General features: G+C 45.5%; 1 protein-coding gene across 1 annotated transcript in view; it reads right to left on the bottom strand.

The window, feature by feature from the left end:
• Positions 1-5,113: 5,113 nt before the first annotated feature.
• Positions 5,114-14,684, bottom strand: part of fut8b (fucosyltransferase 8b (alpha (1,6) fucosyltransferase)) — a 95,414-nt gene continuing 85,843 nt past the window's right edge. The window contains exons 8-10 of the mRNA XM_079526923.1: positions 9,951-10,127; positions 8,064-8,214; positions 5,114-7,206 (exon numbers count right to left, since the gene is read on the bottom strand). Coding sequence (XP_079383049.1) covers positions 6,868-7,206; positions 8,064-8,214; positions 9,951-10,127 — 667 coding nt within the window. The 3' untranslated portion in view covers positions 5,114-6,867. The remainder of the gene's footprint in view (positions 7,207-8,063; positions 8,215-9,950; positions 10,128-14,684) is intronic.

The following is a 14,684-nucleotide window of genomic DNA, read 5'->3' as shown; positions in this document are numbered from 1 at the left end:
AGACTGATGAGTTCTATGAACACGATGACTGATTAATGTGACGTTTGTGCATTTTGTTCTTTATGGTGCAGGCTAGGGTGGTCACTGTTTGTACACTGTTTACATTTTTGCCTTTGAGTGTGTAGTAATAGGATGGAATACTGTTACAGGATTGTGTGACTGTTTGAATTTTGTACTGCATATTGCAGGCCATTCTATAGCGTGTATACTGCCGTATACTATTGTTCATACTAAGAATGTTTTTAGTTTTTGATGTTATGCTACAGTATATTCTAAATTATAAAGCTTGCTTAAATGCACAGCACCTGTCTAGATACCTTATTTGTAAAAGTTATATGCAATATTGGTATCTCTTACTTGGTATAAATGTGACTTTATTGTAATGGCAGCACTGATTTGTACACCAGCATGCCACGGGCACATGTGGTCACTTTAAGAATAGTTTCACTGAGATCCTTGACCGGTTGACCCTCAAAACATAGGTCTAGACACCTTATTTGTTCATTTAAGTGCAATATTGGCTGAGATATAGTGAAAATCGATTGTTTCATAACTCATTTGCATAACAATGGTAGATTGGACACTTTGCCAACTTTTTAACATGGCTTATTCAAGAAATATTCCATAATGTGGAGTCAGTTCAAACTCAGTTATTCAATCATTCATTCCAAATGTATAGCTGAAACTGACTGAATATACAATTTTCACCGATTTGAGGTATAGTTCAGAATTTTGGCGACAGAAAGAGTAATTTACAAGATAGAAAGGTTATCTTGGGCTCAAATTGAAGCTTGGGGATATGAGAAGTTTTCTATATACAAGTGAGGCAGTGATACTCACCATAATGTGTTGGAAAATAACCATCTTTGTTGTTATTAGTCAAGCGGACACCATATTTTTGTGTGTTTCTGAGGATGATGTGGGTCATATTTAAGAATATAATGGTAGCAACCAACCAAATCCTGTTCTGCTACTTACCCCTATGTGTCAAGATACTCCATGACCAATTTCAGACCACCATGTCTATTTATGTAATTTTTGTGAATTAATATTTGCCTTTACACAATTTCGCCAGAGCCATATACCTAAAAGGGGGTTTTGAGGTAGGTGGGACATTTTGACAACTTTTTATCATAACTCATCATTTTCAGCACATTTTTTCCAATAAGAAAACACTGATTAGAAGTATAATTCCGGGGGGTGCATGATACCCCCTTCCAGTGACTAGACTATATGTACTCATACAATGCTGGGTTGCTGGCATCACTATCGATGCAAAGGCATGTTAGTGCTGTGCACTAAGGCTATTGTGATAATAGCACTATCAAACAGCGATGTTATCACACCGTGTTTGTGCGCCATTGTGATATTGTCACCATCACCATTGATGAATGTGCCTCTAACGTGGCATCACAATCATGTGGATAATAACTCGCGTTGGTCCATTTACGTATACAGTAACACAGCATTATGCTTTTTCTTCTTTGACTGCACCAAGCTACAGGGGTAATGCCGAGTACAACTTCCCTGAGTACAATAACAGGGCCGTTATCGGTGACATCAATGTTCCCCATGAAAATGTTCCTGTGACACCTCCCTATCGGCGCGCATCTGTCCCACTGTCCCAACTTAATTCCCACTTTTCTTATTTTTTGGATAATCCTCCCTACTATAAAGTGTGCTGACCATATAAGGAGTTGCTCCCTGTCCGCAGTGAGCCCCTGGGGTCAAAAACCCCTAGTTTCGGTTTGGGCTTTGGGTGGCAAAGCCTTCATCCAATCAGGATGAGAGGGGCCTTCCTCCAATCATGATCGAGTGGGGCGGGCCTTGGTGCACGTACTGTTGGTCTGTTGTGGTCCCCCCACTGTAGAGCGTGTGCATGTGCACATCTTGTTACCGGGTGGACCGGGTTTTTTTTCCAAATCACTGAATGCTCCTTTAAGCAAAGAAACCATTCTCTCTTTCCATTCTGACAAACTATTCTTCCTGCAGATATATTTGTTACAGTACAGAGAAGTGCTCGGGCATTCAGGGATTTGCCTATATTCGTGGCTTCTTTTGTCTCAGCATTAAACTGAGAGCATTGATTTATTGGAAACAAAAGTACTGTATGTGAGCCAAACAAAACACCCTGCTCCACTCAGAGGCTTAACTTGGCCCAACCCTGCTGACAAGGCACTGGGCAGGAGGCTGAGGCATATAAAAGTATAACCGAATCACTAGAAATATACTATGAGGAAAGCTATCTGTAGCCTTGGTGAGGTCAATGGTCCCCCAAGTGCATTTGAGTATTCAGTCATGTTATATAGGTGCATATACGTATTGTACAGAGAGGCAGGTGGAGTCAAATGTCAAATATGTTTCACACACATACTTGGTACACAAGGCGAAAAATCGATACCATGCGATCCATTTCACCCAGACGAACACCTGACTCTTCTGTGTAGGGATCTTTGGGCTCAGCCTTGATGTGAGACTGGGTACTTCAGGCTGGTTTCATCTACTACCGTGGTGCAGCCGGGCTACTGATTGGACCCGACAGAAACCAGGCCACAATAGCCTTTTCCATTTCCACTCTCCTTGCGAGGCAGTCGGAATGATTTTGCCTGCCCTTTACAAGATTGCTATTCAATGAAGCGTCAGCATAGCCTTCTCAGTTATCGTATATACAATGTGAATTCCAATCAGTTAAACTGCCGCATCACTTCCTGGTCTGTGTTCTTTTCCTGCATTCGATATCAAGTCAGAACTCAGGATTGCCCACCTCATAAAACCAAATGGCCCTTTAGATCAATGATTCTGTAGTCGGGAGCTCTGGAATGTAATTCTGCAATCCCATGTTTGCAGCTAGGAATAATTGATCATGTTAACATGGCTGTGCAGGCCTGGGCCGTGGCTCAGCGGTCCAGGCACCTTGGCTGGTAATCCAGTCTGGCAGTGTGCCGCGGGTTCGACTCCCGATCCCGACGGCCTTTACTGCATGTCATCCCCCCATCTCTCTCCCCATTTCCTGTCAGCCTACTGTCTGTCCCTCCATAAAAAATATAAAATAAAGGCGAAAGCCACAAAAAAAAACACATTTAACATTGCTGTGCAATCCACCACCAGCAGTAAACAATATTACCTTTACAAGATGCTATCATTTTGAAAACACTTTTTAGTAGCATGGTATGCTTTAAATCAGTCAAACCTTTTAAATTAAAACAAAGCGACGGCGTGCAAGCAACTACAAAACCCACATGACTATGCTAAGCCTTGATCGTGCAAACACACAGAGGATGATAATGACACATTTGGAACATCCGTCCATTAACAGACGCAGCATGTAAGCAACCCCGTGTGTGGGAGGAGGGAGGCGTCACGTTGGGCAGTGTTTAACCTGTCAACACTGGACGTGTTTAAATACGGCTCAAGCAGTGAAATGGCACAACCTCCCTTCAAGGCTCACCTTCACAGCAGAGGCTTCAAATGCCCCATGAGCTCCAAATGAGTTCTACAACAGTTAAGACTACAAATAAAGGGAAGTGAATCTGCCCGCTTAAAACCTGAACGCTCTCTACCAGCAGCACAGGCCAATTAACAGAATAATTAACTGAACTAACGTCTCTCTTAAATGACTGTTACAGGCCACTGTGACAGCAATTGTGTTTTAATTAAAGTGCCCTTAGCTTGTGCATTTATAAAGCCCATGAGGCACTCTAACCCAGTGAAAAGATGTTCAAAGGACAACGTGGCGAGCATGTACATGTCGTGTGCGTGCTGCACGTGTCAGGCAGGCAGGGGAAAGGCGATACAACCCCATTTTGTCTGCATCCCCTCCCCAAAACGTCATCCCCATTACCCAATGCTGTGGTTTGTTGTGTGTAGTTGTCTAATGAAGCATGTAGATCACTGATGAAATTAAAAGCTGGGGTCTGCAATGAAACTCTCGGAACTCCAACAGGACAAACTATAAATAAGACAGAGGAAGAGATCATAAAATGCATCAGACTAGCAGAATTAGGAAGTAGGACACTCAACTGTCTAGAGACACAAGTTCAATAATGCTTCTCTGCCATACCCATTTTGTGGTGCCCAGACTGCCCACTGGGAGTGAGAGTACACCGGCTGCTTTCAGAATGCTGGTATGTGGAGCGTGAATTCATGTGGCCGGATAAGGCATAAACATAGAAAGGTAGAGATGCTTCCTCCGGCTCTAGGGCATGTGTATCGTATGGCGGCCATATTGGCTATCCAATATGGCCGAGGCACAGCATGATGCCGCTCAAGAGGCTACTGGCCAATCACAGCACGTCTTATCCGGGACTAGTCACTGGAGAGGAAGTGATGTCACTGAGAAGGAAGTGATGTCACTGAGAAGGAAGTGATGTCACTGAGGAGTAAGTGATTCTGGCAAGTCCCGGAAAAGACGTGCTGTGATTGGCCACTTTGAGCGGCAGTATGCTGTCAAGGACTGTCTAAAGAGGACGAGACGCGAAGACCGTACGGGCGACGCCATGTTGCTTATGGTGCTCCATGGAAGGAAAGAAACATGCGCAGTTGAGACCCAGGAAGCTGAACGCGGAAGTGTTGGCTGCATATAGCCCATTGCGCATGTTTCTTTCCTTCCATGGAGCACCATAAGCAACATGGCGTCGCCCGTACGGTCTTCGCGTCTCGTCCTCTTTAAACAGTCCTTGTATGCTGTGCCTCCACCATAGCCAATATGGCAGCCTCCATAAGATACATGTATGTCGCTCCAATGAACTGCAGCTGCGAATGAGGTTTTATATATGTGGGATAACATGCATCTTATCGTCATAACGCATAATATAGGAATGGCCTACTCATTGTAATGTTAGGCCACAAGAGTTTCATTGTGAAATAAGATGTACATCAATATTGGGAAAAAGGCATCATATGCTAAACTTCCTTACAGTCAGACTGGAACCCCTACCCAAAGTAAGCCTACTTCAGCAAATTATGTTTTTGATGAGTTTGGTCCTCATGCTCAGCTGAACATGCACATGTGTTTCACGTGAAGACTGATTGAGTGAGCAGGTGTGGTCAGTCGAGAGTGACTGAGGAGCAGATGGTACTTCAAAATTAAACGGGAGAGCAAAAAAAAACCCTGTATTGGTTTCTCAAGTTTATTCGATCTGTGGTTATCAAAGACAATGCCCAAGAACATAAGTTATGAAATAAAAAAGCCTTCATGGTAGAGTGTGGTGGTGGGGGGCACTGTTATGACAAAGCATCATCATTTTTTAAACATAGGCATATTTTCCTCATTTATTTTAAAAACAGCAAGGTTAAAGTAAAAAGACAAACAAACAAAAGATAAAGAATCGACAACAAACAAATGGACAGAAAAGATGTGGAAATGACATTAGGACTTAATAGCTCAGTGGAGTGTTTCAATTTGGTGAGCCTGGGGACGGGACAGCCCCTAGTGTGTGTGTGTGTGTGTGTGTGTGTGTGTGTGTGTGTGTGTGTGTGTGTGTGTGTGTGTCAGTTCATTGCAGTCCACCTACAGTCTTACCATTGTTCATTAGGGGTCAACAGTGGCAGCTGGGGGGGGGGGGGGGGGTCACCATTGTTATAAGGGTCAACTGAGGTCAGCCATACAGTCCAGTGCCAGTGTCCCTCTGGCCACAGAAACATTATTCACTCAGCAGGGAGGCCAGAAAGCACACTGCTCACCATTAACAGGCACTGGGTTCATGACATGGCCTCTCAAGACTCACACATGCACCGCTCACACACAGTCACACACACAGTCTCTCACACACACACACAGTCTCTCTCTCTCACACACACACACACACACACACGCACACACGCACACACGCACACACACAGAGTACAGTATACAATGCACAAGCCACATAAACACAAATTTAAGACTGTAAAAACAACCAATAAAAGCACAGCATGGTAGTATAAAATTAATTGCACATGTAGAGAAGAGATGGACAATGGGGGACAGTGGAGATGGATGGAATGAGACGGAAGGTGGCTAGGAAAGGAAGGCAGGAAAGCAGTGAGCATGGCAAGAAGAACAGTACATTCAATAAACAATAAAGGAGAAAAAGGCAAGATTAGAATAAAAAAACAAAACACAGAAAGGAATTAAATAAAAATCAAATCATTTGTCTCCCCCCCAGTTCATAACAGTTTGTACTTTTTTTTCCTTCAAAGTCATTAGTTTGTCATTGTTGTTCTTTTTTTTCCTTCTTCTTTCCCCCAAACATTGATCCAAAGCTGGCTCGGTGAGCTTTATCAGTTTCAGTCCCAGTCTTTATCGGGAGAGCGAGTAAGGGAGAGAGAGAGAGAGAGAGAGAGGGAGGGAGTGAGAGAGAACTCAGTCGCGGAGCCTTCATTGTTTTCCTGCGTTGTTTCAAATCAATGTTCATGTCTAAGATCTCTACATGCCCGATCATTACTGCATCGGGCTTGGGGGCGGGGCGTCGGGAGGGGCGGTTGGTTTTGGGGGGTACAAGTCTTCCATGACCTTATAGTATATGCACAGGCATGTACATAAATGCACGCGCACGCATACGTAAGTGCGCACAGGCTTGCAAGCACAATGAATGTGCCGCACACCGTCTATTGCACACACGCACGCACTCACACATACACATTCGTACACACTCGCACACAGTGCATCCTATTTCGTTTTATTTTTTAACCACCCCCGGGTCCAAGCTATAGTTTCTCATTTCCGCCCAGCTCATCACTCCGCTATGTAAGTGCGCTCTCTGTTCTGTACAAAAAAAGCAGTCCGTCTCCTTCCCTGTGTCGGAGTGTGTCCTTCTCCTCCTTCTCTTCCTATAATCTTTTATAGTTTAGTTTTTTTTTCCTTCTTCTCATCTCTGGCTTTTATTTTTATTTTTTCTGGGCACTGAGCTGTTTGTCCGCCTCCGGGTACGTTGGGTACTTGACAGTCTCGATCTTCTCCTTGACCTTGTAGGACGGGTAGAGGCCGGTGCGGCCCAGTTTGCGGTTGATGCCCTTGGAGTATCCGTCCCAGTGGTTCCCGGCCACCCCGATCACGTCCCCGGGCTCCAGGGGGACGTCCTCGCCGGTCCTCGGCTGGTGAGGGTAGATGGCGATCTGGTTGTGCGCGTTCTGGCCCCCGAAGTAGTAGATGTCATCCAGGGAGTAGAAGAAGGACGAGGCGTCCGGATGTAGTGTCTGCATGATCTCATACGCCACGCGGCACACCTGCAACAATTACAATTACAATTACAATTTAGGCATTTAGCAGACGCTCTTAATCCAGAGCGACTTACATTAAGCAATAACAAAAGCATGGCATACATCACATATATAAAAAGTAGTTATCATGAATCATGCGTAAACTAAGAACGTAACAGTGGAGTATCTATGTAAACTACATACTATACTATATAATATATTATACATGTGTACTATAAAGTGCTATGACTACATAAAGTGCAATTCTAGAGCTGTCTACGTAACAAGCTATAAGTCTGTTTAAAATACTATCTAAGTCTACATAATGTGCTATCTAAGGGGCTAGGCTAGGGCAAGTGCTACGGGCCATGGTGGAGTCTGAAGAGGTGGGTTTTCAGACTACGGCGGAACACACACACACACACACACACACACACACACATCCATCGATTGCAACCATTTCACTCATCACTATGCAATATATTTATAGGCATGTGATGTGGCATTCTATTTTATTCTATAAAGCAGTCGTTCCCAAAAGAGAAATTTGATGGGACTCAAACGAGTGAAAATAGCCAATCTATAAGCCTTATAGATCTGCTATTTTCACTACTTCTTAAAAGTTTTTATTTTATTTTATGGAATTTCTTCTTTTTATGTTTTGAAAAACGATTTTAAATTTTAAAATAATTTCAGATTTTTTTTTTTTACATTTGAAATAACACAACATTGTAGGAAACTAAAAGTATTTTTTTTCTCCTTGCGACCCAAAAATGTATCCCGACCTCAAACCCATTGTTTGGGAAACAGTGCTACAAAGAAATGTACACACAGTCTTTATTCAGGCCTGAGAGTCACCGAAATTAACCCCATGATGGACCCACCTGTGAGGAGAAGGTGCAGACCAGGAAGTCGGTCTGCGACAGGAAGTGGATGTCGAGGATGACTCCTCTGAGGGAGTTCTCGGTGTATCGGTTGTGGAGGCCTGCCGACCACGAGATGGAGTTATCACTGATGAACTCGTATTCTGGGTACCTGCAGGGGACAAGGAAGAGTCAGGAGAAGACACGTGGACGCCGAGGCGTGCACAGTGGGGATGATTCATGACGCGTCGGACGGACATGTGCGTGTGGCGTGCACGATGCGACAATGTCGGGCTCGGCTCCAAGATGAAATGACTTGAGGGGCAGTTGCTACCGGCACCCTGGCCGGTGCTACCGGCACCCTGGCCGGTAGCCCGAGCCTGGCAGCGTGCCGCGGGCTCGACTCCCGATCCCGACGGCCCTTACTGAATGTCACCCCATCTCTCTCCCCCATTTCCTGTCAGCCTACGCTGACTGTCCCTCTATAAAAAATAAAATAAAGGCGAAAGCCGCAAAAAAAAACATTGGAGAGGGGGCACACATCATTCTTATATAGTAAAACATTATGTACTGTACATAAAACTTAAACTGAGAATTTTCAACTGAGGGTGACCCTCAGGCCCCCTCTGGCACCCCTTGTGGCACCGGGCCTGGAGAGTGTGCGGTCTAGCCAACACCAACTCGGGACTGCTGAATCGCTGCCCTTCGCACTCTCCTACTGTATGTAACATCAGGGTCTTGAGGTCTACAGTGTTGTTAGCTAACTAAGCTGCTGCGCCGCAGTGCATCTACTTTCTTGCCTTTCCTGGCTTTGCCCTGGATTGGCGGGATCAAGTCAGCACTGTGTATGCCTTGATCCCGCCTCTAGCTGCCGCTGATTGGCCAGGCCGTTTTGTTTGGCCGGAGTATCAAGTCTGCCTGAGAGTTCCCAGATGGGAGCAGGAGGGGGGAACCCAGTGTACTCTCTGCTGCCCCATCTGGCGGAGTCAGGTTACTGGATTGGCTCCCATAGTATCAATCTGATTGCCTCTAGTTCCGGATGCCTGACGCAGTGCCCTGCCAGCCTCATCCTTCTCTCTCTGACAGGCAGGCAGCAAGACCCTCTAATAGGCATGCGAGGGAGCAAGTGCACACACACACATACTGCACTGCACATACATAGATGGAGTCATAAACCGTGCACCGGCATGCATTATACACATACTGTACGTGCCGCGCGCACACACACACACACACACACACACACACACACACACACACACACACACACACACACACACACACACACACACACACACACACACACACACACACACACACACACACACACACACACACACACACACACACACACACACACACACACACACACACACACACACACGACGCCTGAGGGCAAGAAGCGACCTGCCTGGGTGACAGCAGACTGCTGGGCAAGCGCTGGCGCTTTGTAATAGGGGGTCAGATCAACATATCCGCCTGTGACAGCAGCCTGCTGGGCGAGTGCTGGCGCTTTGGCATGGGGGTAAGATCTTAATTTTCAATAGTTAACTGCGACCTGCGGTCGCAATAACACATCCCCCTAAGCCAGGGGTTCTCAACGTTTTTGGCTGGGGACACCCGGAAATGCTTTGGCCGTGTCTCGTGACCCCCGCCCCGCCCCCCAATACAAATTGGCCGCTACAATAACCATAATAATAGCGATTATAATACTGAAACAAGATAAAATCATTAAGGAAAGTTTATGCATGCACTATGTGTACTATGTACATTTTTTTAAAAATTGGGGGACCCCCCAAAATAATTTGGGGACCCGCCCGGGGGGTCGCGACCCACGGGTTGAGAACCCCTGCCTTAAACACACACACACCCATCCACGCACGCGTGAGTGAGTGCACACACACTCACTTAGTTTTGGCCTCCTGTAGCAGTGAGGGGTCGTCGGTGGCCAGGTACACCCGTTTCTTGTCCACATGCATGCGCCTGGCCAGGAGCTGGTAATGCTCCTCCACATGCACCATGTACTCTTCTATGGGGTGGAACGCTGCCTCGGTCCCCACCTTGTCTGTCCTCCTCACATGGACCCTGGGGATGGACAGAGAGCATAATATCACATGGTGTGTTCCGGCACTGTCTGCACCCAGCGGGCTCAGTACATGGAAATACTAAACCACCATTAAATACACAGTGTCTGCTTTTTGTCCCAAAGGTTTTATACAAGTGAAGTGAATGCAAAAAAGAGAGACGCAGCGAAGGAAAGAGAAATGAAATATTGTCAAAATAGCTAACTTTTCCTACTGCACAAATGAATACATGGATGCATAACTTTTTCTGGCAGCAAATGCACAGTTTGTGTGGTTTTTATAAGATAATTTTCTGTAAGTTGCAGTGTACAGTAACACGGCTCTCTTTACACGTTTCTCTATTCCTATTTAACTGACATATTGTACTGTTTTGTTTTGATTGTTTTATTCCACTTATGCTTTGTTGGCAATGTAATTGAATAGAATCAAAACAAATTGAATTGGGGGGAGAGAGAGAGAGAGAGAGAGAGAGAGAGAGAGAGAGAGAGAGAGAGAGAGAGAGAGAGAGAGAGAGAGAGAGTCAGGGATGGAGAGGGGTGTACAGCCATAGGGGTGTGGGACAGTGGAGGAATGGAACGTAAGACAGAGGTGAAGGTGAAGGGTGGGGACAAATAACAGGAGAGAGAGAGAGAGAGAGGTAGACAAGCAGAGCATTCAAACAGAGCCATAGAAAGGAGTGGTTCTATGTGAATACTCTGTCCTTGACGTTGCATTCACTCTGCATTCACTCTGATTGTGATAAAAAATGGACCCCTATGGATGCAAGCGTGTGATGTACTTTTGCATTCAGAAATGTTCTCACACATCTGTGTTGTGATTTCATGCCCAGTGGAACTGACACAGTTCCAAAGGACAGAAGAAGGAACAAACAAACAAACAAAAAACAAACGACAATGCATGTTGACATCTTACAGAAGGAAAGAGAACAGTCGGGAGGACAACTATGTGACTGATGCTCGCGTTTACACATTTAATCTCTTCTCAAACGACCAACGGCGGTATTCCCAGGTAGAGGAGAAGAAAGGCGAGTGGGAAAAAAGGAAGAGGAGAGCCAGGGAAGGGAGGTATATATATATATGTATATGTGTGTAGAGAGAGAGAGAGAGAGAGAAAGAGAGAGAGAGAGAGAGAGAGAGAGAGAGAAAGAGACGCAGCGAGGGACATTTTGAGAACGAGGGAAAGAGAGATGAAGCGTGACACGGATACACAGAGAAAAGTGTGAGAGCACAGTTAGAAATGGAGAGAATCAGAGATAGATGGTATAGATGGATGTAAAGAGGAATGCACAGAGAGAGAGAGAGAGAGAGAGAGAGAGAGAGCGGTATAAATAGAGATGGGGGTAGTTGTAGAGATAGAACATAACAAACAGACTGTGCCTAATGACTCTAGCCAGATATCAGTTGACACTTCAGTACTGGGGATGCTCACCGGAGGCACAAACCCCATTATTTACTGGGAAAATAAAACCCCAGCACAACGGCTAAGAGGGAGGGGCATGGGGGACAGTTGGGCTCTCCTAGCCTTCGTGAAGCCTGACCTATGCTTGGTTGTGTGCGGGTGTCGCACATCATTAACAGCTGATCTACAAGCTCACAACTGTCTCAGCGGTGCAAAGCATTGTGAGCTTGTAGATCTGCTATTTTCACCACATGACAGCCACGCGCAACTGACTACGGTTTGATCTACGTATACTGTAGTGCGAGTATGTGGTTTGTCTTCTGTTAGGTTCTCTCTTCTGTTCGCCGGCTTCTTTCATGTCTTCTGTTAGGTTCTCTCTTCTGTTCGCCGGCTTCTTTCATGTCTGCCGTTTGGTTCGTGTTAAATTTGTTTCATGCCGTCCCCTCTCCTCTCCCTCAAGGCACGGGCTATAATTAGTCCCTTGCATGTACTATATGTACTGTATATACAGTATATATTGAGAGTGATTCTCAACCGAGGCCCAGCAAATTGCTTGTGTCGATGCAGCCATGGCTTGGTTTTCTGTCGAATGCATTAACATTACTGTCAACTAGGAAGTAGGAACTATAGGAAGTCCACCTGGAATTTCCTGAAAATGTGGGGAGGGAGTTGGCATAAAGATACTGTAGCAGGTGTTGCCGGCTGGCCTTGACCTTGTAGTCCATGGTTACGTTACGTTAGAGTCAGGTTTTAAATGAGGGAATATTCAATATCTGTATCACTCCATAAATAACACATTCATTCTGTAAACCGCAGAAGGCTGCTAGTTGTTTGGTTCCTTTGTGTCCGGATAAACTCCATTGTCTCCTCAGCTGAGAAATTAGCTTGCGCTGATTGGTCAGCTACTACTGTATTAGGCCTAGGGTTGATAACTGTTCAGAGTTATACATAGTGCCTGGTGGCCCCCCTCCCCACAGTGCGTTCCTGTATCACAACTATGGTGTGCTTCTCCATGCTCTCTCATCCCATTCCACCTTGCGGCACACTCGGGCACAACAGCAGTGTGTGTTGCGAGAGAGAGAGAAAGAGCAGGCAAAAGAAGAAAAAGAAAGCTTTGTTGTAGCAGGCACTTAATTTCAATAGGCTGTCCCCAGCGATGGGAGAGGAGTGGGTTTCTCTTACAATATGGGAGCGAGGGAGATAGACGAGGACGGGAGAGGGGAGGGATGGGTTTAGAGTAGGGAAAAACAAAGAGTTGGAGATAGAGCTGTGTGGGAGTGAAAACGGGAGACCGGGGGGTGGATTTGAAGGGAGAGGGTCGGGTGTGGAAGAAAAGGCGTGAGAACGGTGAGAAATATGTAGCGGGACAAAGAGAGTTTGAGCGTTTGGTGGATGGAAGAAGGAACACATGAAAGAAGACAGCGAAGAGACGCGTGAGGATGAGGCGGGAATGAAGAAAATACGTGACAGCAGGGGTTGAGAGTGGTAAGGAGGGCTGGGAATGAGAGGGAAAAGAGAAAGAGAGAGAAAAACTGTAGCGGTTGAGGTGATGAAAGACAGGGAGAGGCACTAGGAATCAAAGCGGCGTACAACTGTGAGGGAAGCAAACAAGCGAGAGGAGAGTGAGTGTCGAAGGAGTGAGTGAGTGACAGAACTACACACAACGGAACAGAAGAGCCTGGGAGACGACAGGGAAGTGCAACTCAGCAAGGGAGAGAACGAGCAAGAGAGAGAAAATATAGGAGAGAGGGAGAATAGTTAGGAAGGGTAAGAGAGAGAGCGAGAGCGAGAGAGAGAGAGAGAGGGGGGCACATACTGTACACATGGATGACTGCACACAAGACTTCTGAGTGGCAGATCTAAAGCAGACTTGGGTCAAACAGTACTTCAAAACCCGTCACTGTTTGTTTTCAGCTGCTTTCTGGGCCAGGTGACTTTTTAATGGTGTCTAGAGACATCCTTCGGTTGTTTTAACTTAAAAACCCTGTCTAAAACTGTTCGCCATGAACGCTGGTTTCGTCTTTCTTTGTTCCTGACAGAGTCAACGGTGGTCAGCTGCGAGCCGTTGCAATGAACTCCTGAGCTCTGACATAAATAAGCACAGAGTTCTGGGGTCGTGTGACAGGAGCCACGATGCTAACCCGTGAGTGACTAATGGGAGCACTGCATTTCTTGTTGCTTCCGCAACAACATAATGAAATAAAATCCCTTGTTATTTATCCATTCTCAAATGGCCATGGCTGGGCGCTGACTTGTTCGTCAATCAACTCCATAGAAAATAGACAATCTACAATCTCACAATGTGGCGCGAAGCGACGCGCTGTGATATTTTCACTAGTTTGGGTCATTGGAGTACGCTCAGGCTCTCCTTCAGTCTCTTGAGCAGGCCTCCAACTGTGTTGGTCTTTATCTCAACAAGACGAAAACTGAATACGTAAATATATGCAAATCCAACAATAACCATATTATAAAAACCCTTAACAACACTCCTCTGAAACAGGTTGATGACTTTGAAACAGGTTGAAGTATTTGGGTTCATATATATCTTCTTCCCAAAAGGACTTTCAAACTAGGAAGGGTATGGCCTAGTCAGCCTACAAGGACATGCATAAGATCTGGTCATCTCAGCTTAGTAAGATTTAGGACGACCATTGAGCCGATTCCACTCTATGGCTCCGAGACATGGACACTTTCAAAGAAATTAGAGTTTCGGTTGGATGGCACTTACACCCGCCTTCTAATGAAAGGGCAAAAATCTCTCTTGGAAGAGCCACCCAAATCTAGAGCAAATGAATGCTGCTCAGATTTCTTCCCGTTGGAACGTGGATGACATTTTTACAGAAAATCCTCTGGTTTCGGTCCCAGCCCTTCAGCACAGTCTCAATGAGTATCGGGATATAAGGTTAACACAACTAAATCAGAGGCTATGATGATAGCAGGGGATTGGCCGTCCCAATTAGACGACCTGGTCTCCTTTAGGCGATCTAACCAGGGATTTAGATATCTTGGGATAATCCTTACTCCTAAAATTACACAACTATAGAGTTCAAATTATGATGAATTGGTTAAAGAAATTAAAAAAGATCTACACAGATGGGATCTGCTGCCTCTGTCCTTTTTTGGAAGGATAGAATCAGTTATAATGAATATTCTGCCAAGA

Source organism: Electrona antarctica (assembly GCF_951216825.1).
Source record: "Electrona antarctica genome assembly, chromosome: 17".
NCBI classification, from domain to species: Eukaryota; Metazoa; Chordata; class Actinopteri; order Myctophiformes; family Myctophidae; genus Electrona; species Electrona antarctica.
Note: the sequence above shows the minus strand (reverse complement) of the source record. Positions and strands in the feature narration are given on the sequence as shown.